The following is a 24,017-nucleotide window of genomic DNA, read 5'->3' on the forward strand; positions in this document are numbered from 1 at the left end:
ATTTGCTTAGGAAGCTACCTTACACCAAGTTAAGACGCTTGGTGCCATCTAGTCTGCACTGACTGGCAGCCGCCCTCCAGGGCTTCAGGTAGGGAGTCTTTTCTTGGCCCTACCTGGAGATGCCACTGTGACCATCTGCATGCAAAGCAGGCGCCCTGCCACTGAGCTACGGCCCCTTCCCAATATCCAATGTCAAAATCCAGCTGTACAACATCCCCTTTGAGATGCAGCAACCGAAACCTGACACTGCTGAACCGCAGCTCAAATCACACAAGGCGCCAGGATTCAATCCCTGCAAACGTCTCCAGTTTTAAGGATCAGGTGTCGGGAAAGACGCTTCTCTGCCTAAGAGTTATTGCTGCCAGTCAGAGCACGCTGTGCTGGGTTAGATGGATAGAGGGGCTGATCTGGTCTAAGGCACCTTTCCTTTGCTCCTAATAGTTTGAAATGCGGGTTTTGGAATCAATATCTATGGGGAGAATCTGTAGCAAATTCACTGGACCAGCTTCTGGAAGTAAAGCAATCTGGCACACGGCAATGGCCCTCCAGCCAAAGCGCCTGCTTCTGAGAGCTCCTCTTGCACACCACTCCAAACTCCCCTCACATTGTCTGATCAAACCTATCAACCTCACACTCCACTAAAAAAACCCCAAAACACTTCGCGTTCATTCAGCCCCACTAGGAAATGCCTCCCACCATTGGGCAGGCCCTTCTTCACGACCAAATCAATGGCCAACAGGAATGCAGCATTCTGGACAGCTAATCAAACAAGGCTCAATGGCACCAGTCTCCGCAATATCGGAGACCATTATCAGGCAGTAAAGAACCAGGCAACAGGCCATAGGGAGTTCAGGCTCACCCCTGAAACAGAAAAAAATGGGGCACCTTGGAGAAGACTGCAAACTGAAGGCATATCCAGGCAAGCAGACTGCTGCAGAACCATGATAAGTTATTCACAGTTCCTATCAGGCCACACACAAGACTGGCTCGGAAGGACATCTTGCGTTTTGCCTTAAGAGGTTCAGCAGTTGCTTCCTACAGCAGCTTCTTCCCATCCCTCCCCTCTCTCACACACACAACGGGGGGAAAAGTAGCTCAGTGATAGAGCACTTGTTTGCATGCAAAAGGGTTCAATCCCCAGCATCTCTAGTTAAAAGGCAGGCAACAGGTGATAGGAAAGTCCTTTCCCTGCTTGGTTAGCTGGGGAAACTGTGGCCCTCCAGATACTGTTGGGCTCCGAACTCACATCAGTCCCAGCAGCCAGCAGGGCCAATGGTCAGGGCCAATGAAAGCTAGATGGGAGCTACTCTCATTACCATTATTATTAATTTCATTTATTGCCTACCTTTCACCCTGAGGTCCAAAGGCAGGTTACAACTATTTAAAATACACCCTTAAAATTGTTTTAAAACAACTTCAGTCACAAAAAATAGGGTTTATCCTACAAATATACATCTCAGGTGTCCAAGGCCAGGCTAAAGAATTGTACTCCAGCAACATCTGGAGGGCTAGAGGTGCTCCTCCACATCTGGGCTAGATGGGACAGCCTGATACAGCATAACGTCATCACTGCTAGCAATATCATACATTTTATATATAATGTTGTGTATGTACATAGACAGAGGCAATCCCTTTACCCATTCCATGTTTCCGTGGCTGATTCTCAATACAGACACGTGTGAGAGTGAGGTGTGGATGGGCATGCCCCCTTTTGGCCACGGCCACCACTGGCATGTGGCCAGAGACAAAAAAAAGGTTAGCCACAGCTGCACTGCATTCGTTTTCAAGATGGGGAAAAAGATTTTGGCTCCAAGTTCTAGCTCCGCTGAAGGGTGGACTACTGGACAGCACATGAGAACTAGGCAGCAACGGTTTGAAAACCTGCATGGACACACAAACACCCTTCCTTCAGGGCGGTTATCTTCCAAAAGGAGCTGCTCTCCATTGTTCTTCCATTCCGTATCATCCCAAGGAAACCAAAAGAAAACCAGGAAGCATCCAAAAGTAACGTGCAAAAAAAGAAAATGCTATCTCAAAGATGGGCGAGTTCTTTATTTGTGCAACATACCCAATGCATTTTGGCCAAAAAAATGCCTTTATCAAAACGGCTTATTTTGTGTCTTAAACAAGGAGATCTTAAATGCTTCTGTTGTAGAAGTTGCCAGATTTCGCCCTAAAGGTTCTTTTACAACGGGTTTTGAGAACCCACCCTTTTTCTGGCATCTTGGAGATAGCACTTCCTATCTTTTGCACCTTAGTTCTTCAACCTCCCAAAAAGATTCAGCTTGTCCACCTGCTACCTTCCCTGCCTCTTCTAGAGAGCAAATTCCGCCACAGAGAAAGGTGTTTGAACATCTGCCTCCCAGTGGCCAGAAAGGGAAAGAGCCCAGTTTGGGCTGAATTAGAAGCAGTCCAGTGGATCACAGCAGTTTCTGGTTTGGGTTTCAAAACAGACAGGAAGGCATCATTCGGGTCCCAAAGAATTGCAATCAGATAAATATTATACCAGATGCTTCCAGACCCAAACCCCAGGGACCAGCATTCCTCATCACCCCCTCCACCTTTCTGTTTGTTTGAAAACACGCCTGGAATTCCTGTGGAGCCAAAGATGAATTTTATTGTAAAACCTTTGTACAAATATTTGTACACTTATATTATTAGCTCTACTTCTTGATATAGGTAGGCAATCTTGGAGTCTCTCCATACAACTATTTGTACAAAATGCATTTGGAGGTCTTTTGTGTACAAAGTTGGCAACATGCTGTTTAGATGATCCCAATCTGAAAAAGAAGCCAAAGGAGTTGTATTAGTCTTCTATCTGCTCCCCACCCCCAGTGATTCGCACCCACAAAGCACATGGCTCCTTCCTCAGAAAAGAAATTGCCGTCCTCCGCGTCAGGCCAGCCTACACGCTTCCTGCAGAAGCAGCCCCATCGACACACAAGCCTTATCATCCTCCAAGCATTCTGGCTCCAGAATCATACTCAAAGAGTACTTATCAATGGTTCCTTCTCAAGCTGGGCAGAAGTAACAAGTGGGGTACCACAGGGCTTGGTCCAGGGCCCAGTGCTCTTCAACATTTTTATTAATGACTTGGATGAGGAGGTACACAGCATGCTTATCTAAATTGCAGATGATACAAAATTGGGGGGCACAGCTAATATCGTGGAAGACAGAAACAAAATTCAAAGGGACCTTGATAGGCTGGAGCATTGGGCTGAAAACAACAGAATGAAATTCAGCAGGGATAAATGCAAAGTACTACACTTAAGAAAAAGAAACCAAATGCAGAGTTATAAGATGGGGGATACTTGGCTCAGCAATACGACATGTGAGAAGGATCTTGGAATTGTCATTGATCACAAGCTGAATATGAGCCAACAGTGTGATGTGGCTGCAAAAAGGGCAAATGCTATATTAGGCTGCATTAACAGAAGTATAGTTTCCAAATCGCGTGAAGTATTAGTTCCCCTCTATTCAGCACTGGTTAGGCCTCATCTTGAATACTGTGTCCAGTTATTGTTTCCGCACTTCAAGAAGGATGCAGACAAACTGGAACAGGTTCAGAGGAGGGCAACAAGGATGATCAAGGGACTGAAAACAAAGCCCCTTGAGGAGAGACTGAAAGAACTGGGCATGTTTAGCTTGGAGAAGAGAAGACTGAGGGGAGATATGATAGCACTCTTCAAGTACATGAAAGGTTGCCACACAGAGGAGGGCAGGGATCTCTTCTCAATCGTCTCAGAGAACAGGACACGGAATAATGGGCTCAAGCTGCAGGACGCAAGATTTCGGCTGAACATCAGGAAAAACTTCCTAACTGTTAGAGCCATACGACAATGGAACCAATTACCTAGAGAGGTAGTGGGCTCTTCGACACTGGAGGCATTCAAGAGGCAGCTGGATAGCCACATGTTGGGGATGCTTTGATTTGGATTCCTGCTCTGAGCAGGGGGTTGGACTGGATGGCCTTATAGGCCCCTTCCAACTCTACTATTCTATGATTCTAAGATCTGCTTCTGAGGCTTTTCTCTAGAGGGCCCACCAGCCACATAGCGGCTGGTGAAAAGGTGACTCCCCAACGAGAGCCTTTTGTGTAACGCAAGGACTACCGATGGCCACCAACTTGGGTGGATTTAAAAGAGGACTGGATAAAGTCACGGAAGGCTACTAGCCACGATGGCTATGCTTTGGCCTCCACTTTCAGAGGCAGGATGCATTTGAGTATCTTTTAGTCGCTTGGGATTGCAAGTAAGAAGGGTGCTCTTGCACTCAGGTCCTGCTTGTGGGCTTCCCTTTGGGCCATCTGGCTGGCCCCCGCAAGAACAGCTATCCAGAGCTAAGGGGGAGGGGGACAAGGGGGTCCAGCAGCCTCTCTTCTTACCTTATTGGCTACATCTAGCGCATCGTAGTCAGGAGCGAGACGGACGTAGGCCTTTTTCTCACCATCCGGCCTGGAATGAGACGGGAGGCATAAGCTCCCAAAAGCAACAACCACGCTGCAACCAAGCCCATTCTCTAGATCAGCCTTTGCCAACTGGGTGCTCTCTAGATGTTCTGGACTACAACTCCCATCAGCCTCAGCCAGAATATCTGGCAAAGGCTGCTCTAATGTTACGTTTTTCCTTAGTTCTTTTCTCTCTTCCGCCTGTTGCTTTTTGTAGTGTTAAATCAGCTGCTTGCAGGCAGTACTGGAGAATGCCAGTCATCCGGTGTGTATTTGCTCCCTAGGTAAGCATACTGTGTGATGTTCTTGCTGTGGCTCATTTGACTACCCTGAGCCATTAAATTTTTTTTTTAAATCAAAATAAACACACTGCCTCTTAACAGCGTGCACTCTTGCTAAAACTTCAGGCAAACTGTGCACTTTGATTTACTTAGCTCTGACATTTAATCCTTTTCTGATGCAAGATGCTAAGATCTCAACGGTGGGTTTAAAAATGAATTCGTTTTCTACCTGGGAAGGAAGCTTTTGTGGATCAAAGGGTGCCAGTCATACTCCTTACGGTGAGCTACATGCATTCCTCTCCCCCAAACGTCTCCTCCCTCCGGCTCCCTTCCTTCCCCCCCGCCCCTGGCAGCTCAAACATTTCCACAACTCTTACACCTCTAGAGGGACCTTTTATGCATCAGCGGTTCCTTTGAAAACATCAGTTTTCTCAGTTCAATAATGTTTCCATCATTTGCACAAAAGGAGCCTCATTTGTACAGTTACTCTAAGCCCCCGCTGCTGCTTACCTGATCAGGGTGTTGACCTTCGCCACGTCGATGTCGTACAGCTTCTTGACGGCCTGCTTGATCTGGTGCTTGTTGGCTTTGACGTCCACAATGAAGACCAGCGTGTTATTGTCTTCAATCTTCTTCATTGCCGATTCGGTGGTCAGTGGGAACTTAATGATGGCATAATGGTCCAGCCTGGGCAGGAGGGCAGGAAAGGGGGCTTTTGGTTACCCACAGCAGAGGCAGGACCAGGGGTGGGGGTCTTCAAATACACGTGCTCAAGACCCAAGTGCATCAGTCTCTATTTGGCTGTAATCACAACCAGTCAGGCTTTGGTCGCTAGATCATCATCATCTGCACCTTTGAGCCTTGGCAAAAAAAAAAGGGCTGTACACCTGCCGCCGTCCATGCGGAAGGGCCCAGGTTCCTGATACCCTGAGGAGCCGCTGTACCAAGCTAGATGGAGCAATGGCCTGACTCATTTTAAGGCTCCCGTTTTTGATGGGAAGGACCACTGCTCACCAGTAGAGCCCCCGTTTCGCATGCAGACGGTCCCAGGTTCAATCCTTAGCATTTCCATGCAGGGATAGGAACATCCCCTCTCTGAAACCCAGGAGGGCTGGGGTCAGTCAGCATAGATTGGGGGGTGCTAACTTATGGCCCTCCAGATGTTGTTGGCCTCTCAACTCCTATCATTCCCACCCATTGGCCATGCCGGCTGGAGCTCATGAGGGTTGGCACCCAACAACTGGAGGCCCACACATTTCCCTCTCCTTGCCTTAAGCAGTGCCCTTTACTCCCATTGTTAGCCACCCCAGTGCAAATAAAACTGAGCTAGAGGGACCAACAGTTTGACTTGGTATAAGGCAGCTTCCATTTTTCCTATTTAAACCAGCCCTTTATTTAGAACCATGAGGACTAGAATCTTACTTTCGTTTTAGGCAAAGGGCCTTAGCTCAGTGGCAGAGTCCCTGTTTTGCAACGCAGAAGATCCGGGGTTCAATCCCCACCATCACCAGGTAGGGATGAGACAGTCCCCCTATCCGAAACCCTGTAGAGCCTCTGACAATCAGTGCAGACAATAACTGAGCTAGAGGTACCAATGGTCTGACTCTGCACAAGGCAACTTCCTACTTTGCAATGTAGCGTTCAGAAAGAATTGCGATGACTTTTGAGGGGAGACCTAGAGTAGTAATACATCATTGCCAAACTGTCAGAGCAGAGCGGGTTTAGTCTTATCTTCCAATTACTCTCCTAAAGACACTGTACTTGATTATTTTTTATGATGTTTTCTATTTGTCAGTATCTTTTATTCTTTTAAAAACGGTCAAAATAGAGTGGGGGGGGGAGTTGAATATGATCAAAACGAGGACAGCACAGAAACAGACAACAACTTTAAAAAAAAAGAGGAAGCCAAGATGGAACTCACTGCAGCAAGATGTTATATGCCATCAAAAGATATTTTCAGCACTTCAGTAGACAACTCACAAGAGATATACTTAGTTAGTGGGCTACTAAGCAAGGCAAGAAGTACTTCCCGGCATGCATAGCTTAGCCAAGGACACTCACTGGCCTTGGCTGCTGGGATGATCACTGTCATAAGCAGCTTAGTTAAAGGTTTACACAAATTCACGGACGGGAGGGTCATCTGCAGCTATTAGCCATGGGACTGAGGAATGAGTCCTCCACATTCAGCAGCAGTATACCTCCAACATAACGCAGAGAGGGCTATCCCCATCCTGCCTGGCACACAAGCCGTTCCCTCAGGGGCTGCTCTCCCAGAGATACAGAATGCAGAGCTACATGGACCACATTAACCCAGGCCTAGCCCGGCATCTCTTAGGCCAACTTACTTGTTCCTCCTTGGCGCGCTCTTCCGGGGATACTTGGGCTGTCTCCGTAACCGCAGGGTTTTCGGCCTCCGGAAGGTGGGGGACGTCCGGATCTTTTTCTTCTTGTGACTGTGGACGCCTTTCAAGACTGCCTTTTTAGCTTTCAGAGCTTTAGATTTCGCCTCGGTCTTAGCCGGGACAGCTGCAAAGGGAAGGCAGAGCTGAAAATGAGTACGGAAGGGGGATCATAAGAACATAAGACGACCCTGCTGGATTGGGCCAAAGGGGGCCCATCCAGTCCAGCCTCCTGTTCTCACAGTGGCCGACCAGTTGCCTCTGGGAAGCCTGCAAGCAGGACCTGAGTGCAACAGCAGCTCTTCCCTCCTGTAGTTTCCAGCAACTGGTATCCGGAAACATATTGCCTTTGTCCGTGGAGGCAGAGCATAGCCACCGTGGCCACTAGCCACTGATAACCGGATCCTCCTGGCATTTGTCCAAATCTTTTTTAAAGCCATCCAGACTGGTGGCCATCACTGCCTCTTGTGGGAGTACATTTCATAGTTTAACTATGCGCTGTGTGAAGAAGTACTTTCTCTCGTCTGTCCTAAATCTTCCAACACTCAGCTTCGCTGGATGTGCACGAGTTGTGATGTTTTGAGAGAGGAAGAAAAACTTTTCTCTATCCACATTCTCAAGGCCATGCATGATTTTATACTATCACCTTTCATGAGTACATTGCACATAGCCTTAATGGAATTGTCAGCACATAATATTAACAGCCTGTGCCACATTCCTGCACCTATACAATTCGCTCCATGTCAATTCAGATGACAGAAACCAAAGTTTTTAGTGATCTGGGCAACAGAGAGAAGTCCTCATATATCCTAATGAGGTCTGAACTAGCAGTGACTGGCCAAGAAAGAGTCATGGTCGATAGATTCAACAAGCCTCTTATGAAAAACAGAAGGGTAGATTTATAGCTTGTGCCTCAACACCATCTAGTCTATTGGTCGGTCAGGATTCGTTGGGTAGCAGACAGATTTAGAGTGCGTTGCTACACTACAACCGTACAAAAATAAGACGTGGGCCCCCAGGTGTAAATAAAAATATCAACTGACAACTTTTAGGCTGCTCTGAATAAGTTTCCTGGCATTTCACAAATAAAGAAGCTACTTCCCTTTGCATCCACATATTTGTATGAATAAACATTTTCAAGATTTGCAACAAGAACACGATATTGTAGGCTAAATGCTGAACACAACAGAAGGCAACAGCTGAGCACTTACTGATAACAATCACATCCTTCTCACTAAATCATTTGTTTGTAATATTGTTAGATTCAGAATAAAATTGATCAGAATTTTAAATCAGTCTTTTTTTTTGGTACCATTAGTAATAGACATTTTTAAAAGATGTTACTGCAAGGATTCTGCCAAAGTTTTCCTTAAACTGTTTTTAGTATTGTAATTCATATTGTTGTGACCCACCCAGGGCCTTTTTGGTGAAGGGTGAATAAAAAGCCTAATAGTAGCAGTATAGTAAAGTAATAATACGAATAATGGTAATAGGAACGTGAAGGATTCCATCACTGTGAAAAGATTGAGAACCACTGATCTAGACCATGTGGACTTGGCCATGTGGACTTACGTACATGGTAAACACATCTGCTCAGGGTTTAATAATGGGGTGGGCAAGAAATCCACCTCTCGCTTTAAAACGTATTTTGTACAGTTAAGAAGGAAGCCTGCACGCTTTCTAAGATCCAGAAATCCAAGCCAGCAAGTCGCCAGCTTCAATGGCGAGACCCAAAGTGGGCAGGCAGGCAAGCACACACGCTGCACCCCAAAGCAGGACTAGAAGCCCCACAACACCCTTTCCAACTTCCGGGGGGGGGCGGAGGAAAACGGAGAGGTGGGTGAGCAAGCCTGGAGCCCCCCTTCCGGATACAAGCGGCTTTTCAGCCCCTCCCCATATGTTAGCCCCCCATTTCAGCCAAAATCGATTCCAACGTGGGGAGGGGAGAAACCAGGGGCAGCCCCCCAGAAGACAAGCCCCCCAAGACCCTTCCCCACCACCTCTTCCATTCCAGCCCCCCCCCCAAAAACCCTTGGGGAGCTCATTTTAGCCAATCCCTCCACCCCTGGGGGGGAGAGGGGGACCCAAAGCCCCCCCACCTTTCAGCCCTTGCATGCCAAGCCCTCCCGCCGGGGGGAGAAAGGGGCTCCCCATAGCGCGCGCCCCCCGCAGCCTCACCCTCCTTCTTCACTTTCGGCGCCATCTTAGGGAGGAAAGAGGCAGCCGCGTGAGCTTCACAGAGGCTTATCGCGCCACCTCTCGCGAGACCTGCGAGCCCAAGCACCGCGAGATGAGCCACGAACTGCGCACGCCGCGGGATCGGGAAGAAGGAATGGGCCGGGCGTTCCTTTCACGCTTCTGCGTTAGGCAGGTGCATGCGCACAAAGAGGCCTCGAGGGATTGGGGTGTTTTTTTTAATAAGGCCCGCGATGCACTATGGGAGTTGTGGTTTTCTCCTCGCCCCATTCTTTCAACCGGGCCACAGGATTTATGATAAGCCTAAGCGTAACATAAAGGCTTATGTAGTCCATATTCTTGCTAGGTACCTGGAGACAAAGGTTCAAATCCACACTCAACCATGAAGCTGGCTGGGTGACCAGTCACTGCTTCTCAGGCTAACCTACCTCACAGGGTTGTTGTGAGGATGAAATTTGAAGGAGGAGAGAACTCTGTAGGCCACCTTGAGCTCCTTGGAGGAAAAGGAGGATATAAATGTAATAACAAATAAACAAAAGATGCCTATGGGAAGCCCACAAGCAGGGCATGAGGGCAACAGGCGTCTCCTGATATTGCTACCCAGCATCTGGGACTCAGAGATAGACTGCCCCTCAAACTGGAGGTTCCATCATTACTAGTTGCTTTAGCCTCCTCCATTCCATTTCTGTAATCCTTTGTACGAATATAAGAACAGCTTGGCCGTTGGATCAGACCAAAGGCTGTTCTAGTCTGGCATCATTTTCTGACAGTGGCCAATGAGATGCTGCTTCTGACATATACACTGTGGCTAGTAGCCACAGATTGCTTTATCCTCATTGAATTTGTCTAATCTTCTTTTAAAGCCATCCAAGTTGTCAAGGCCAGCTCCAGGCACAACTGGGCCCTTGGGCACCAGCCTGTCCCAGGTCCGCAGCACCGGAAGGCCAAGCACCCCCACCCGACACTCCCTGACCTTTCATATCAGCACATCCGCACTCACATTCTGCACATGCATGCCTCACATCGCACAAAATGGTGGTGGAGGCATCAACCCCCTTAGGGGTGTCCCCACCTCCATCTTGGGTGATGGCAGACCTCTTCACTCATGCAGTGAGCAGGCATTCACACTGACATGCTGATGTGACAGATAGGTGGGGCAGGCTGGCTTATACGCCGCCTGTATCAGAGGGGTGGGGGTCCATAGACGCTCCTGCTTTACGATCCACTGCTGCGGATCGACAAATGGGAGCTTCACTGTCCCACCCTAAGGAGGGACCCCTCAGCCAGGGCCCAGCCTGGCTGCCCACTGGTGCTGGCCCTGCAAGTTGGTTGCCATTACTACTTCTTATAGGAGCAAATTCCATAGCTGAATTATCCGCTGCGCAAAGAGGTTCTTCCTTTTGCCTGACCTGAATCTCCCAACATTCAGCTTCCTTGGATGTCCACAAGTTCTACTATTATGAGAACAAGAAAAGCTTTTCTCTGACCACGTTCTCCGTGCCATGCATTCCTTTATATACTTTAATCATGTCACCTCTGATTTCCTCTAAACTGAAGAAGCCCCAAACGTAGCAACCTTTCCTCGTAGGGGAGTCGCTCCATCGCCTTGATCATTCTGGTTGGCCTTTTTGGAACCTTTTCCAGCTCTATAATATCCTTTTTGAGGTGAGGCGACCAGAACTGTACACGGCATTCCAAATGCGATCGCACCACAGATTTGCACAATGGCATTATCATATCAGCAGGTTTACTTTCCAGTTCCTTTCCTAATGATCCCTAGCATGGAGTTTGCTTTTTCATAGTGGCCACATAACGGTTCGGCATCTTCAATGAGCTATTTATTTATTATTTATTATTTATTAAATTTATTAGTTGCCCATCTGGCTGGCTGTCCAGCCACTCTGGGCGACGTACAAAGTAAAAACATACAAATACATTAAAACATTAAAAATCTCAACAGAAATAATAAAACCTAACCCACCCCAAAAGCCTGCCTGAAGAGCCAGTTCTTCAAGGCCCGGCAGAAGCTCATCATAGAGGGGGCATGGCGGAGATCATTTGGGAGGGAATTGCACAAAGTGGGGGCCACAATGGAAAAGCCCTCTCCCTAGTTCTCACCAGTCTAGCTGTTTTAACTGGTGGGATAGAGAGAAGGCCTTTTGAGGCTGATCTTGTTGAGCGGCATCCCTGGTGATGTTGGAGGCGCTCCTTCAGATAGACTGGGCCGAAACCGTATAGGGTTTTAAAGGTCAGAACCAACACCTTGAATTGGGCCCGGAAAACAACCGGTAACCAGTGCAACTCCTTCAGCACTGGAGTGATGTGATCTCACCAGCGGCTGCCTTTAATCAGGCGAGCCGCCGCATTCTGTACCAGTTGCAGATTCTGGACCGTTTTCAAGGGTAACCCCACGTAGAGCGCATTACAGTAGTCTAGGCGAGAGGAGACCAGGGCATATACCACAGATGGGAGCAGATGGTTGGGAAGGTAGGGGCGCAGACTCCGTATCAGTTGGAGTTGATACAGCGCTGCCTGGCTCACAGCTGAGACCTGAGCCTCCATGGAGAGCTGGGAGTCAAGAATGACACCAAGGCTACGGACCTGGTCTTTCAGGGGCAATTGTACCCCATTGAGCACCAGGTCAACATCCCCCAACCTTCCCTTGTCTCCCACAAACAGTACCTCGGTTTTGTCAGGGTTCATCTTCAGCTTATTCCTTCCCACCACGACCCCAGGATCTCTTTCCTCATCAGACACTGCCTGGCCAGAGCCCATAAGCGTATATATGAAGTTATTCATTTTCATTAAAAAGGAGTTATTTTGTTGTGCATCACCTGACCCTTCACCTGCCTTTGCACAACACCTTGCTCCTCCTGCATCTCCAGTCAACTCTGTGTTGGACACCCTGGCGAGCTGCTGCCAGAAGAGGCAGCTGGGCTAAATGGAGAAATGATCTGACCAGGTATAAGGACATCTACCTGTGTTCCCAAAATAACAATAGTCTGACCTGATCAAAGTCTGCTACACCAGATGCCACATAACTTGCCAGCCTAAGGCAACCTTTGCCGCCCTCCAGATGTTTTGGACTTCCATTACTCCCAACCAGCACAATTGCCTGCCACTGGCATATAGCCCCCAGAACGCTGACAACAAGGGAATGTGGCCCTCGGGTTGAAAGAAAGGTTCCCCACCCATAGGCTTCAACAGATGGGAGTGATGGAATGGAGGGGGGAAGCCCTCTACAAGTCATCTGTTCAGACCTCTGGCAAGAACTATCTAGCAGGCCACTGAGCAGGCGAGCAGGCAGAGAGGGGAGAAGGGGGTGTCGCGGGGGTGGATAGACAGAAAGAGAAGGGGTGGTTCCTTCCACTTTGGCTCTGGACTCCCCACCACTGTCTCCAGGACCCTGAGGTTTTGTTCAACAGCCGTGCCAGGGAAGGCACCACATCTGTGATTTCTGCCGTTGAGGTGATCTCTGATTTTATGCTGATTTTTTTTTGGGGGGGGGGGTCACCTGTGTAAAAACCAGGCAAAATCAGAGGGATTCATGCCTTGGATTCAAGTTTTTGACCATGGTGGTGCAGTGAATCACTGGATCCGTGTGTTTTGGGTGGCTGCATGTGTGTGATTGATGGTCCCGGGGGGAGTAGGAAATCACAGGAATGTGGGAAGCTGCCACTCTCCCCAGGATTTGAGGCGGGGAACATTCCCAGTCCCATGTTTTTGGCAGGCCCCTGTGAAGGCGCCTGCCTAGTATCAACCGGCAGGGAGTTCCAAAGGGTTGATGTTGCCAGGCGAGGGCCTCAGGTTGTCGTTGCCCATGGGAAAAGAGGTAAACTTGATCTTAGGGATCGCTTCCCATCCATGTACGCACGGGGTGCTTTCCAGCGCGGAGGAGCAGAAAGCCAAAGGGAGCAGACCTCCTTGCCCCGAGGAGCTTACAATGGGAAGGAAGGGGAGGGGCTGGCAGGGAGAGTTCTTCCCAGGGAACCGCGAGTTGCTGCGCCGGAATCAGAGCGCAAGTGCGAGACACATCTGCTGCCACGTGACATCACACAGGGACAGCGCAAGTGCCCGTCTGAGCGTGTGCAGAGTGCAATCCCGCTTCCCTCGATTTTCTTTGCAAAGGATCGAGGCCAGCGGGGGGGGGGCTGCTCGCCATCCTCCTCGCCTGCTGGCGCCTCGGCGTGGCCCTGGCGGCTCTGCAGGGGGCTCAGCCCGCCCCGGAGCCGCCGCCTCCTGCCTCTGAGTCACTAATTGGGAGCAGATGCCTGCGGCTAGAGCCTCGCCCGTCTGGAGAAGGTATGGGGGCCGGAGGAGGAGAAGAGAGAGACTTGGCACGCCCCGATCTCCGCCCAGGGAGGGCGGGGAGGAAAAGCGGGGTGCATGGGGGTGTCCCAGTCTTCACCCCCCCACACACCCCGAAACGCTGAGCCCGGGTATCTGTTTTCCGCGCCGCGCCGTCGGGGCCCAGCGCCCGCGCGCTCCTCGCAGAGCGCCTGGAGGATGAGAAGGAAGGGGGTGGCCTCAGCCTCCGGGAGCCCCGGCACCTCCGTTCGTTGCGCGATCCCGGGAGGGCGGTCAGAGGTTGCGCTCCTCCTCCGCTTGCCCGCCCCGTCTGGGCTGCGAGCAAACCTAAAAGGAAGAGAGATCCCCCCTTCCTCCTCCTCCTCCTCCTTTGGCGGCTCATCCCCTGGAATTTCCGGGGATCAGGTTACGGTGCCCTCCTCCTCCTCCTCCTCCTCGCTCCCATCTAGCGGGACCAGAGGCGACGGGGCGGGCGGGCAGGCGAGCAACGCCGAGCGCATCCGCGAGGCAGCCTGGCCGGTGAGTACGCGTTCCGGGCCATGTGCGGGGCACCGGCCACCCCCTCCCGCCGGCCCAGGGGACTACAACCCCACCCACCCCGCCCTCGCTCTCAAAAGGCCCCCTCTTCCTCGCCACGTCTCGCCCCCGGCCAGGAGAGGCGCTGAGGCCTGTCGGGACGTCGGTCGCTCTCTCCCAGGCTGGCTGAGGACTGGAAAAAGACAACAGCAGCCACAGCTTTGATTTGGGGGGCAGAGGAATTCCTTTGCATGCAGAAGGCTCCTATGCTCAGTCTCCGATGGCATCTCCAGTAGGGCTTGGAATGTCTCCAGTCTGAAACCCTGGAGAGCCACTGCCTGTCAGAGTAGCCAATACTGAGCTGGATGGACTCAGTGTAAAGCAGCTTCCGATGTTCCTGTTTAAGGCAGCCCTTTTTTTGGAATCATGAGGACTAGAATCTTGCTTCATACGCAAGGGAAGCGGTGAAGCTCAATAGTAGAGCCCTCTGCCTGAAACCCTGCCAGTCAGTGTAGACAATGCTGAACGAGGTGGACCAATGGTCTGACTCATTATAAGGCAGCCTGTTCCTCCTGCAGCCTCGACCCAGACCTTCGCAGCAGCCCAGCCCCAACCGGCTCTCCTCATGAGGCAGAGGCCAGCCAGCTTTGCCACCAAGGGACAGGGTGCTGCTGGTGCCTGCCTTGGCGGGTGTCCACCGAGTGGCCCTGCGCAATGACAACACGCCTGTTTGTTTGTCTCATTTGCACTTGGAGGGGAGGGCTGGCAAGTTTTCCCGCTGGGATGTGGGATGCAAAGAAGTTTCAGATCCGTGCACGATCACTGTGCATTAAGTACAGCCTGTGTCAAGGATGGGGGCACCTGTTTCCTTCCAGGTGCTGTCGGACTGCCCCTCCCATCATCATCCCTGACCTTCGGCCACACTGGCTGCTGGCAGTTGGAGTCCGGCAACATCTGGAGGGATGCAGAAGTTCCCCTTCCCCCCCCGAGTTGATATAGGCTACTTTATCTCTAACCTGACTCGCCAGTCAACAATTGCACAGCTTAGAAAGGCGAACAATGAAGCGGTTTATAACTGCCGTAAATAAGGAAAACAAATAAATGAACAAATGCCGACGGTTCCTAAGCTCAGTCCCCACTGGGATCTCCCTGGCCCTTGGCCGTGCTTGCTGGAGCGAATGGGAACTGTGCACAGCAGCGTCTGGAACACCACAGGCTCCCTGCTGTTGTGTAGCTGTGGTCTCAAAATAATACTTCCTCCTCTTAAGCCGTTCAGCAAAGTGGTGGCCTCATGGGCTTCCAAACCAGCCTTCGGGCAAACTGGGGGTGGGGGGGCTCCACACAGCCAGTGGTCAGGGCATGATGGGCCGCTGTAGGCCAAAACCCCTGCAGGGCTCCAGATTGGGGGGAAGGCAGCTCCAAATCACACCTCTGGGACCAAACTTGGCTTCTTGACATGTGCCTTCCAAACACATTCCCTTCAGAAGCCCCATATTTCTTGGGGGGAAACGCAAATGGGCCCCACAGGGCTGTGATGTTTCCAGGTGCAACATCCCATGATGCCAAATATTCAGGGGAGATCTTTTTAGGTGGGAAACCACGAAGAAGCCTCAATTCTGGATTCATGATAAAAAGCAAAACGGAAAGCAAAGGTCCCTGCAGCAAGGAGCTTACAATCAAAAGCTCCAGACTGGCCTAAAGCAAAGGTCCAAAGGTAGCTGCATGGACAGCGTTTCAAGAGCTCTGTGCTTCTTTGCTTCCAGGTCAGAATACCTGAGAGCTGCGTGCTCAACTTCCAGTCCCGATGATGAACATCCTTGCCCCCGTGAGAAGGGACCGGGTCATTGCTGAACTGCCACGAGTAAGGGGGCCAGGTACCCTTGCAGCTGGGGGCGGGAGAGAGGGCATAGCTCAGCAGCAGCAGCAGCAGTCACGGGCCCACAGTCTCCCTTGCTAGCAGCAAGGTGTTGTTTTGGCTCAGGATCAGGACAGCCTGGCCACATTGTTGTACGAAGAAACCTGTTTCCCTCAGGGGTCAGGAACCTCAGACCTGGGAGACATACCTGGCCCTCAAAAGCCTATTTGTCTGGCCCTTTGGACTTTTCCCAGGCTGGCCCTGCTTTGCACCTTCCTTGAGTGTTTTTGCTTCACTGAGATGGGAGAGCTAGTGTTAGTAGAAAGGCACCTACTGCACAAGGATGACATTTCCGTTTGTTTTTCTGTCCGCCTACAGCTGGCATGTGGCCCCTGGAAGGTTGCCCAGAAGGGCTTCCGACCCTTAAGCTGCAAAAGGCCCCTAGCTGCTTCTGTCCTCTCCTGCTCCCATTGGGTAAAGGGGACAGAGGCCAGGGCTGGCACGACTGTGGAGGTGCCCGAATTCCAGGGCGCCTGCCCCGGATGGTAAATGTCTTGTGAGGGAGGGCCGGTGAGATCACAGCATGGCCTGGAGTTTTGGAGAAGGCACCTTACCCCTCCCTGGTGAGCCAGGCCAACTTCCCTGGGCATCCTTGGGAGCATGATCCAGCAGCTTTGAATCTGCCCAGCAGCGGCCCAAAGCGAAGGCACCCTTGCCAATGGAAAAATGGGGGTGGTGGTGGAAATGACATGAGAACATGGAGCGCCTTGGCTGAGGTTCAACTGTGTAATGTGCTGTTTGATAGGTCAGGACTGGGGGGGGAGAGCACGGGGGGGAACATTTTTAATTCATCCTGGGTGGGGTCTGGCTGTGGTGTGTTGCCACGTGGGTGGTCTGTGATCTCAGCTGTTGGGGAGAGTTTGTAAACACACACACACACACATTGATTTGCTTCTTCCGTTGGTTCTTTCACACACGCAGCACCGTGTCACATGTTTGTATGTGTGCGTGGGGGTGTGATTCTTTTAGTGGGAGCGCTGGGCCCCCCACAGGGTGCTTGAGACAAGATGGAGCCTGCCACTAGCCTTCCGGGGGTGGGGTGGGGGGGTCGACAGGGCCGTGACTCTCCTTGGAGGCCCTGCGGTGCTGAGGACCTGTCTTCTGTTCTGTTCCAGTGCTTCACCAAAGAGGCGGCCCTGCATTCCAGGACCAATTTCCACCCCCAAGTGGTTGGTATGTGCCAGGCGCAACGCACAGGGACCGTGGGGTGAGTTGAGCCCACGGCTGCCAGGTCGGAGAGGAGGAGGAGGAGGAGACAGAGTCACAAAAATAAACTTTGCACCCCAGCAATCGCGCCACGCTTGCATAAGAGCAGGAGAGGCGGAATGTGATTTCTGGGGCACTCTGCAGTTTTGCTTTTCCATGCAGGCTGTGCGGGGTGGCGTTGCCTCTCTCTCTCGGAGATTGGTGCCTGCCACTTTGTCATGAGGCAGGAATGCAGAAGGAGGGGGCCTGGGGGGGCGGGCGGAGGGTTGGGACTCCTCCTTTCCCTGCCAGCAGAGTGCATGCCTTGCATCAGGTTTTGTGATGATGTGCCCCATCTCCAGAGAGGGGGAGAATCAGAGTGTGTGTGGTAGGATCCACGAGGCTGTTGCATATTCCATTTATGGGTGCCTTTGGGACACAGGTGGGGAACCTCAGACTTGGGGGGCCGAATGCGGCCCTCTGGAAGACAGAGAGGGGCGTGTGTGTAGAAACTAGCTTCAACATTCATTGCTTGTTAAATGCAGTATCCAGCTGTGTAGTAGATAAACGTATTAAAAGTGACCACCTGCCCCTGGTCTTGTCCTTGAACTGTGGCAATCAAATTATTCATGCTGACCAGGAACCTATTTTGAATGAAGAGACTGAAGTATCAGGTGGTCAGCTAAGTTGGAGAATGATCTAAAAGGGATGCGATGTTCAGATAGGAGTCTTCGTCAACGTGTTGTCTTGATATCAGTGGACATTCATTGCTGTCTTCTTTGCCTCTGGGCCTGCCCGCCACTGGAAGGCTGCCTAGAAAGGAACGCTGCCCTCAGGCTGCAAACGGTTCCTTACCCCTTCCTCTGGGGGCACCCGAGAAAGGCAGAAGGGGTGTGGATATTCCCTGCTGTCTGTTCCAAGTGGCCAGCATTTCAAGGTAGATTGCCTCTGGACCTGGAGGCTCCATTGAGCTGCTATAGCTATCAGCAGACCTTGCCGCCCCCATGATTTTGTCTTCCTCTTCTAAGGCCATTCTGGTGGCGAAATCCAGAAGTCAGTTCTGCATGAAGAAGTCTTCTCCTTGCAGTGTGATGACACAGGGAGAAAGACTTCTCACAATCCATTTTCTCCATGCCAGGCGCAATATTATCACCTCCCCAACCAACCCACAACTGGTCACTTTTTTTCCTTACCTCAAAAAGCCCCCAACATTATAATCTTTCCTCGCAGGGGAGTTGCTCTGTCCCCGTGATCGCTTTCATTCCCCTTTTCCGCACCTAATCCAGCCCCCTTTCCCTCTCAATAGGTTTAAAATTTCCAAGATTATCGTGGTTGGCGACCTGTCGGTGGGAAAGACCTGCTTGATCAACCGGTAACTACTGGGGAACTCTGGGAGGCGCTGAGGCCGGGGGGTGGGTGGAGGGTCAGGAATTACGTTAAAGAGAAGAAGCCATCAGCCCCCCAAAGTGGGGTGCAGACAGTGGGACAGGCAATCCAGTTCCCAAACCGCACTGAGGAATGAGAGACGTCACCATGGCACTGGCCTGTGGCCACCAAATCTACATGCTCAGTCCAGGACAGGAGAGGAGGAACATGATGTTTAAAAAAAACACACATACAGAGGAACGGAGGGAGCTGCCTTATACCATTGGTCCACCTAGCTCTTATTGCCTACACTGACTGGCAGCAGCCATCCAGGTTTTAATACAAGGGGGCATTCCTACCTGATCGAACAAGATTAGCAACAAGAGCCACGCCTCCAGCGCGTGTGCCGGCACCCACCAATCACTGGCCATTGCAGGGTGACGCCCACATCCCACTCCCACATGGAGGCGAGGACATGCCCTCCAAGGACAGCCTCCTGGCCCCTTCCCCACAAGGCAACGCACTCCCCCAGTGAGACTGCTGCCAGTCCTTGGGCGTTCCAGCAGTCCCCTGATGCCGGGGGTGAGGAAAGTCAGGCCCAAGGGCCAAATGTGGCCCTCCAGGCCTCTCCTGCTGGCCCTCAAGACTTCCCCAGGCCATACCCCTCCCCAGCTGTGTTTTGCACCCTCCTTGGATGCTTTTGCCTGGCCTGAATGTGTCCTTGAACTGTGATAATGACTCTTGTTTGCCAGGAGGGCAAAACCCCAGGAGGGTTTTTTTTTGGGGGGGGGAGATGGGGGAGAGGAGAGGATCCCCCCCCCTTGCAATCTTGAGCAAGAAGACAGCTTCCTCTGTTTGCCTGTCTCTCTTTTTCTTTTCTCCATCCAGGTTTTGCAAAGACACTTTTGACAAGAACTACAAAGCCACCATCGGCGTGGACTTTGAGATGGAGCGATTTGAAGTGCTGGGCGTCCCGTTCAGCCTGCAGCTGTGAGTGCCCGGGGGCCTTCCCTACTTGCTGGCCCCTGCCCCGATGGGGGGCCTCCTGCCGTTGATCCCCCTCCTCCATCATCCCCGCTGCGGGGAGAAGATCCCAACATGCTTCCCGGAGCCCTGTGCTGGCTGCACCCTAATACTCCTTCCGCCTACCCTCCCTTCCAGGTGGGACACGGCTGGCCAGGAGCGCTTCAAGTGCATTGCCTCCACCTACTATCGTGGAGCTCAAGGTGAGGACGTTATTATTTGGGGCAGGAGCAGCAAGTGTGGGTCGGTGGGTGGCTCTTTCCATCCAAAAGCGGTTGCGTTAATAACATTTCAGAAGCGGCAAATCACGTGGCCTGCGAGAGTCGTGAAAAACGGCTGGTTGCCTTGTCACCTGTCTCGCACATCCACTCTCCAGAGACAGCGTGCCTCTGAATCGCACCGGCTGCTGGGGCATCTGCATGGCCACTGTCAGAACAGGACGCTGGAGTAGGGTGGCCCCTTTTGGCCTCATCCAGTTTGTATGTTCTTACAGGCACCCCATCCTGCATTTGTTAGGATTTACCATTTCAATAATACCTTCCCGTGCCCCTTCCCACCCACCCTCCGAACTGTAGAGTACAATATTTAAGGGACGGGATCTAGGGCTCTCCTTCCTCCTTGCAATATTTAACCAGTTCCACCCCCACCTCTCCGCAGCCATCATTATCGTCTTCGACGTGAACGACGTGGCATCCCTTGACCATACCAGGTGAGTTACCTGCGACGCACGTAAGCTGGGGTAAAACGACCGCTATCAACAAGAGAGGGGGGCTGTGAACTGGACAGGATTTGACATAAACGTGATCCTCCCCCGTGCCAGCCTTGCCCCCCCCCAAAGTTTTGCCAGCTGAGTGTTCTGCTGTCATCACGGTGCCGTATCCGGGGTTGCACTGGCAAAACAGAACCCTTGACTCCCTCAACTGCAACTCACATGCAACATAAATAGATAAAATAACCCGAGCATTAATACCTTTTTTTCTACGCCCCCCCTCATTCCAGGCAGTGGTTGGCAGATGCCCTGAAGGAAAATGACCCTTCCAATGTCATCCTCTTCCTGGTTGGGACCAAGAAGGATCTCAGTGTGAGTTGGGGGGGAGAGGAAGAAAAGGGGGTGGGATGCCTGCTTCAGAGGGTACCGGCTGGTGAACTCAATGCAGAGCTTATTTATAATTGAGGGGATAACTAAAGGCACCCCCACAAGCTTCTGTTATCTACATTGTCCATTTACGTGGTGCCATCAGTGTGACTGGCACTTTACAGAGTACCAGAGCAGAGCACTCTGCCCCAAGGAGCTTCCAGTCTAAACTTTGCCACGGAGAAGGGGGAGAGGCAGGGGTATATATATATATATATGTCATATCCAATACGTAGGGAAAACCACAACTGACCTACGCACACGCTTCAGAAACCACAAATCGGCAATCTTAACAAAAAAAAGTGGAGCAACCAGTTGCAAAACATGTCAACATTTGAGGGTCACAGCCTGTTGGACTTTTCTATAACAGCGATAGAGATACCAACAGATCCACTATATATATATATATATATATATATATATATATATATATATATATATAGTGGGTTCAGGCACTCCTAGCTAGATATCTGGAGCTGTTGCCCCTCACCCCTCCTCCTAAGCCTTCCCCTTACTCACAGTCTCCGGCGCAGTACAGCCTCATTGAGAGGGACGCCCTCAAGGTGGCGAAGGAGATGCAAGCGGAATACTGGGCTGTCTCATCGCTCACAGGTAAGTTCCTTTTCTGCTTTGGCCAACCCTGTCCAGAGCACGTTTTGAAGACAGAGGAAGGCCCCTGTGTTTGGGCAGGGGTGTGCCCCAGCTGGAGAGAAGCTGAAGAGGTCCCTTTCACTGGCCGAGCAGGCCGGAGCCTTTTAGTTTGCTATGTCCCCATCCCTCCCCCAGTTGGCATCTTGTCTTGGTTTCCCAACGGGGTCACTTCCCCTCTCAAAGGGTAGCCTCTTTGAGTAACCACTCTGGAGAACCGGCATACAATGAAGAGATAAAGCTGCCTTCATAGGAGAAGGCCCTGTAGCTTGAGGCAGAGCCCCTGCATTCAGTGCAGAAGGTCCCAAATGCAGTCCCCGGCAGCATCTCCTGGTAGGGCTGGGAATGTCTCCTAGCCTGACACCCTGGAGAGCCGCTGCCAGTCAGTGTAGACAATTCTGAGCTGGATGGAGCAAGGATCTGACTCTGTATAAGGCAGCTTTCTATGTTCCTATTTAAATCGGTCCTTAATTCAGAACCATGAGGACCAGAATCTTGCTTAATTTTTGTGCAGAGGGTTGTAGCTCAGTGGTAGATCACCTGCTTTGCGTGCAGAAGGTCCCATGTTCAATCCCTGGTGGCATGTCCACCATCTAACCAGGCATAAAGCAGCTTCCCGTGTCTCCTAGCAAGGTAGACTGCTGCTCCACCTGAGACGGGGAAGCTTCCCACATTATAATTCTACCTGTTTGCTGTTATACCTGAGCAAATGGGCTCTCAGGAGCACCCTCTCCCTCCTCCTTTCCCTACAGGTGAGAATGTGCGGGAGTTCTTTTTCCGAGTGGCAGCGCTGACCTTTGAGGGTAGCGTGATGGCGGAGCTGGAGAGGAGCAACGCGCGGAGGATCGGTGACGTTGTGCGTAAGTCCTATCCGCATGGTACAAGTTCAGCCAGCTCCCTTGGTCCCGGGTATGAGGTTTCCACCAGCCCTCTTGGCTGCCCTGAGGCAATCCTGCTTCTGCCACAGAGTGATAGGGCGCTGTTTGGACCTTGTAGGCAGAGCTGTGTCTATTCCATGCTAAATAAAATAAAATAAAATCTTACATAGCATTTCAGTCAAACCTCTGCCCTGAAAAAAAGCCAAATCTTTCTGTCAAGCAACAGTTCTGCAAGCTGAGGGAATCTGCAGGAACTGCTGCAAAATTCATTGCACGACCTAATTGCACATCTGCAGAAAATGGTTGGGTTGGGTTTTTTTAAGAATTTGTAGAGTTGGGTATTCATTGTTTTAGGGTTGGTTGAAATGGTTTCATTGTTTCGAAGAGTTTGTGTTGTATTCTGGTTTTAAACTTGTGTTTGTTTTTTAATTTAATAAATTTATATCCCGCCCTTCTTCCCAGAAAGAGCCCAGGGCGGCAAATGTTGCTTTGATGGCTTCATGCTATGAAGCAGTTTACAAACTTGTTCAGTAATATTTATTTTTAAATTTATTCAATTTATATCCTGTCCTCCTTCCCAAAGGAGATGATGATGATGATGATAATACCTCTGAAATCTTCGCCAGCCCCGTCTCTGGCATCGCTCACCTGTTTTCAGCCATGTCTTCGTAAGGGCTAGGAACTTGTTTAGTTAATAGAAGCAGAGAGTTTCAGGAAGCTAAAAGCACCATCCGTGCCTTTCCTGCACTTCTGTCTACGTGCAGTTCTGTTGATAAAAAGTGACACCTATATGCCTTCTTCCAGGGATCCACAGCAACGAGCGAGACTTATACCTGACCGAGAAGCGGCGGAGAGCAAAATGCTGCCAGTGACGAGATGCGGATGGATGGGAAGGAGCTTTGCTGGTCCAAACATTTGCACTGAACTTATTTCTATACCAAAGGAAAGTTCTTTCTTTCAAAAAACCAAACACTTCCAAGTGGGCCCTGTACAGGAATATAGGAAGCCTCACACGAAATCAAACCATTGGCCCATCTAGCATAGTACCGCTGGCACTGACTGGCGACGTTTCAGGCAGGGAGTCCTGTCCCTGCCCTACTTGGAGATGCCTTCGGACCTTTTGCAGAGCTCTGCCACCAAGCTAGATGTTTGTGGTTGGCCACCAGCGGGCAGGGAATATCCTTTCCCTGGGTGACGCTGTCCCGGTTTCTCCCCCCCCAAGAGCACTCCCCCCCCCCAAAGATTTTAGTCCTTGTGGCTGGTTGGGTGTAGCCCAGGAATAGATACCCTTCACTGCCCACCTCTTCCTCGGACAAGCTTCGGTTTGGAGGGGGGTTTTGGACCAGGATTGTTCTGAGCGTAAAAAGCGTGCCTCGTGGAGAGTCCAATTCGTCTTGCCTCGACATTCCCTACCGTGGAACCAGACTTGTGCCCTTTCCCACGACTGCTTCCTGTTGGTGACATCACTTCCTGTGCCAGGACGAGCAAGCAAGTGTCCTGGTTCTGGCGTCATAGCTTGTGCCTGAAGTCTCCCACCCCGTTGGGCAGGGAGGCCAAAACAATCCCCTCGCTGCTCCCGCTGCAGATGGAGAGCATTAATGGCAGCCCCACTGGGGTGGTCTCCTGGTACGGATCATGCACAGCCATAATAAATGTTGGGAGTCTGTGTTTTTTCTAACTGTAGCCTTGAGAGTGTGTTGTTGGGGCTGGGGCAACAGCAT

The 24,017-nt window shown here is 51.2% G+C and overlaps 2 protein-coding genes and 2 non-coding genes across 6 annotated transcripts; 1 reads left to right on the forward strand and 3 right to left on the reverse strand.

The window, feature by feature from the left end:
- Window positions 1–2,597: 2,597 nt before the first annotated feature.
- RPL23A (ribosomal protein L23a) lies at window positions 2,598–9,415 on the reverse strand. The gene is made up of 5 exons (XM_061605020.1): window positions 9,306–9,415; window positions 7,074–7,254; window positions 5,239–5,415; window positions 4,385–4,454; window positions 2,598–2,780 (listed from the first exon to the last, which is right to left on the reverse strand). The coding sequence occupies exons 1-5, from the start codon at window positions 9,328–9,330 to the stop codon at window positions 2,766–2,768; spliced, it is 468 nt and encodes a 155-aa protein (XP_061461004.1). The 5' UTR covers window positions 9,331–9,415; the 3' UTR covers window positions 2,598–2,765.
- On the reverse strand, window positions 5,125–5,189 carry LOC133374512 (small nucleolar RNA SNORD42). Its single transcript, XR_009759907.1, has one exon. It is a non-coding gene; the product is annotated as a small nucleolar RNA SNORD42 (small nucleolar RNA).
- On the reverse strand, window positions 5,509–5,581 carry LOC133374513 (small nucleolar RNA Z17). The gene has a single exon (XR_009759908.1). It is a non-coding gene; the product is annotated as a small nucleolar RNA Z17 (small nucleolar RNA).
- A 4,303-nt stretch (window positions 9,416–13,718) lies between the features above and the next one.
- Window positions 13,719–23,537, forward strand: RAB34 (RAB34, member RAS oncogene family). Of its 3 annotated transcripts, none has more exons than XM_061605067.1 (11): window positions 13,719–14,150; window positions 15,911–16,008; window positions 17,178–17,269; window positions 18,554–18,619; window positions 19,501–19,602; window positions 19,774–19,838; window positions 20,293–20,344; window positions 20,635–20,716; window positions 21,292–21,382; window positions 22,171–22,274; window positions 23,101–23,537. In XM_061605067.1, exons 2-11 carry the CDS (start codon window positions 15,952–15,954, stop codon window positions 23,131–23,133), a joined length of 744 nt encoding a protein of 247 aa, XP_061461051.1. In that variant the 5' UTR covers window positions 13,719–14,150; window positions 15,911–15,951; the 3' UTR covers window positions 23,134–23,537. The 3 variants fall into 3 exon arrangements, with proteins under 3 accessions (XP_061461051.1, XP_061461050.1, XP_061461052.1); XM_061605066.1 differs by having other exon boundaries at window positions 13,921–14,150; window positions 22,171–22,278; XM_061605068.1 differs by lacking the exon at window positions 13,719–14,150 and having other exon boundaries at window positions 15,938–16,021; window positions 22,171–22,278.
- Window positions 23,538–24,017: the final 480 nt, after the last annotated feature.

This window comes from Rhineura floridana, chromosome 21, assembly GCF_030035675.1.
Source record: "Rhineura floridana isolate rRhiFlo1 chromosome 21, rRhiFlo1.hap2, whole genome shotgun sequence".
Lineage (NCBI taxonomy): Eukaryota > Metazoa > Chordata > Lepidosauria > Squamata > Rhineuridae > Rhineura > Rhineura floridana.

What these genes read in the sequence shown, in the direction of transcription:
- RAB34 (XM_061605066.1), top strand. Translation starts at nt 15,952, where the DNA reads ATGATGAACATCCTTGCCCCCGTGAGAAGGGACCGGGTCATTGCTGAA. An exon ending in TCATTGCTGAACTGCCACGA is followed by an intron (nt 16,009 to 17,177) that starts GTAAGGGGGCCA and finishes GTTCTGTTCCAG; the next exon opens with TGCTTCACCAAAGAGGCGGC. An exon ending in GCATCCCTTGACCATACCAG is followed by an intron (nt 20,345 to 20,634) that starts GTGAGTTACCTG and finishes CCCTCATTCCAG; the next exon opens with GCAGTGGTTGGCAGATGCCC.
- RPL23A (XM_061605020.1), bottom strand. Translation starts at nt 9,330, where the DNA reads ATGGCGCCGAAAGTGAAGAAGGAGG. An exon ending in AGCGCGCCAAGGAGGAACAA is followed by an intron (nt 5,416 to 7,073) that starts GTAAGTTGGCCT and finishes CCTCCTGCCCAG; the next exon opens with GCTGGACCATTATGCCATCA. An exon ending in AAGGTCAACACCCTGATCAG is followed by an intron (nt 4,455 to 5,238) that starts GTAAGCAGCAGC and finishes GTCTCATTCCAG; the next exon opens with GCCGGATGGTGAGAAAAAGG.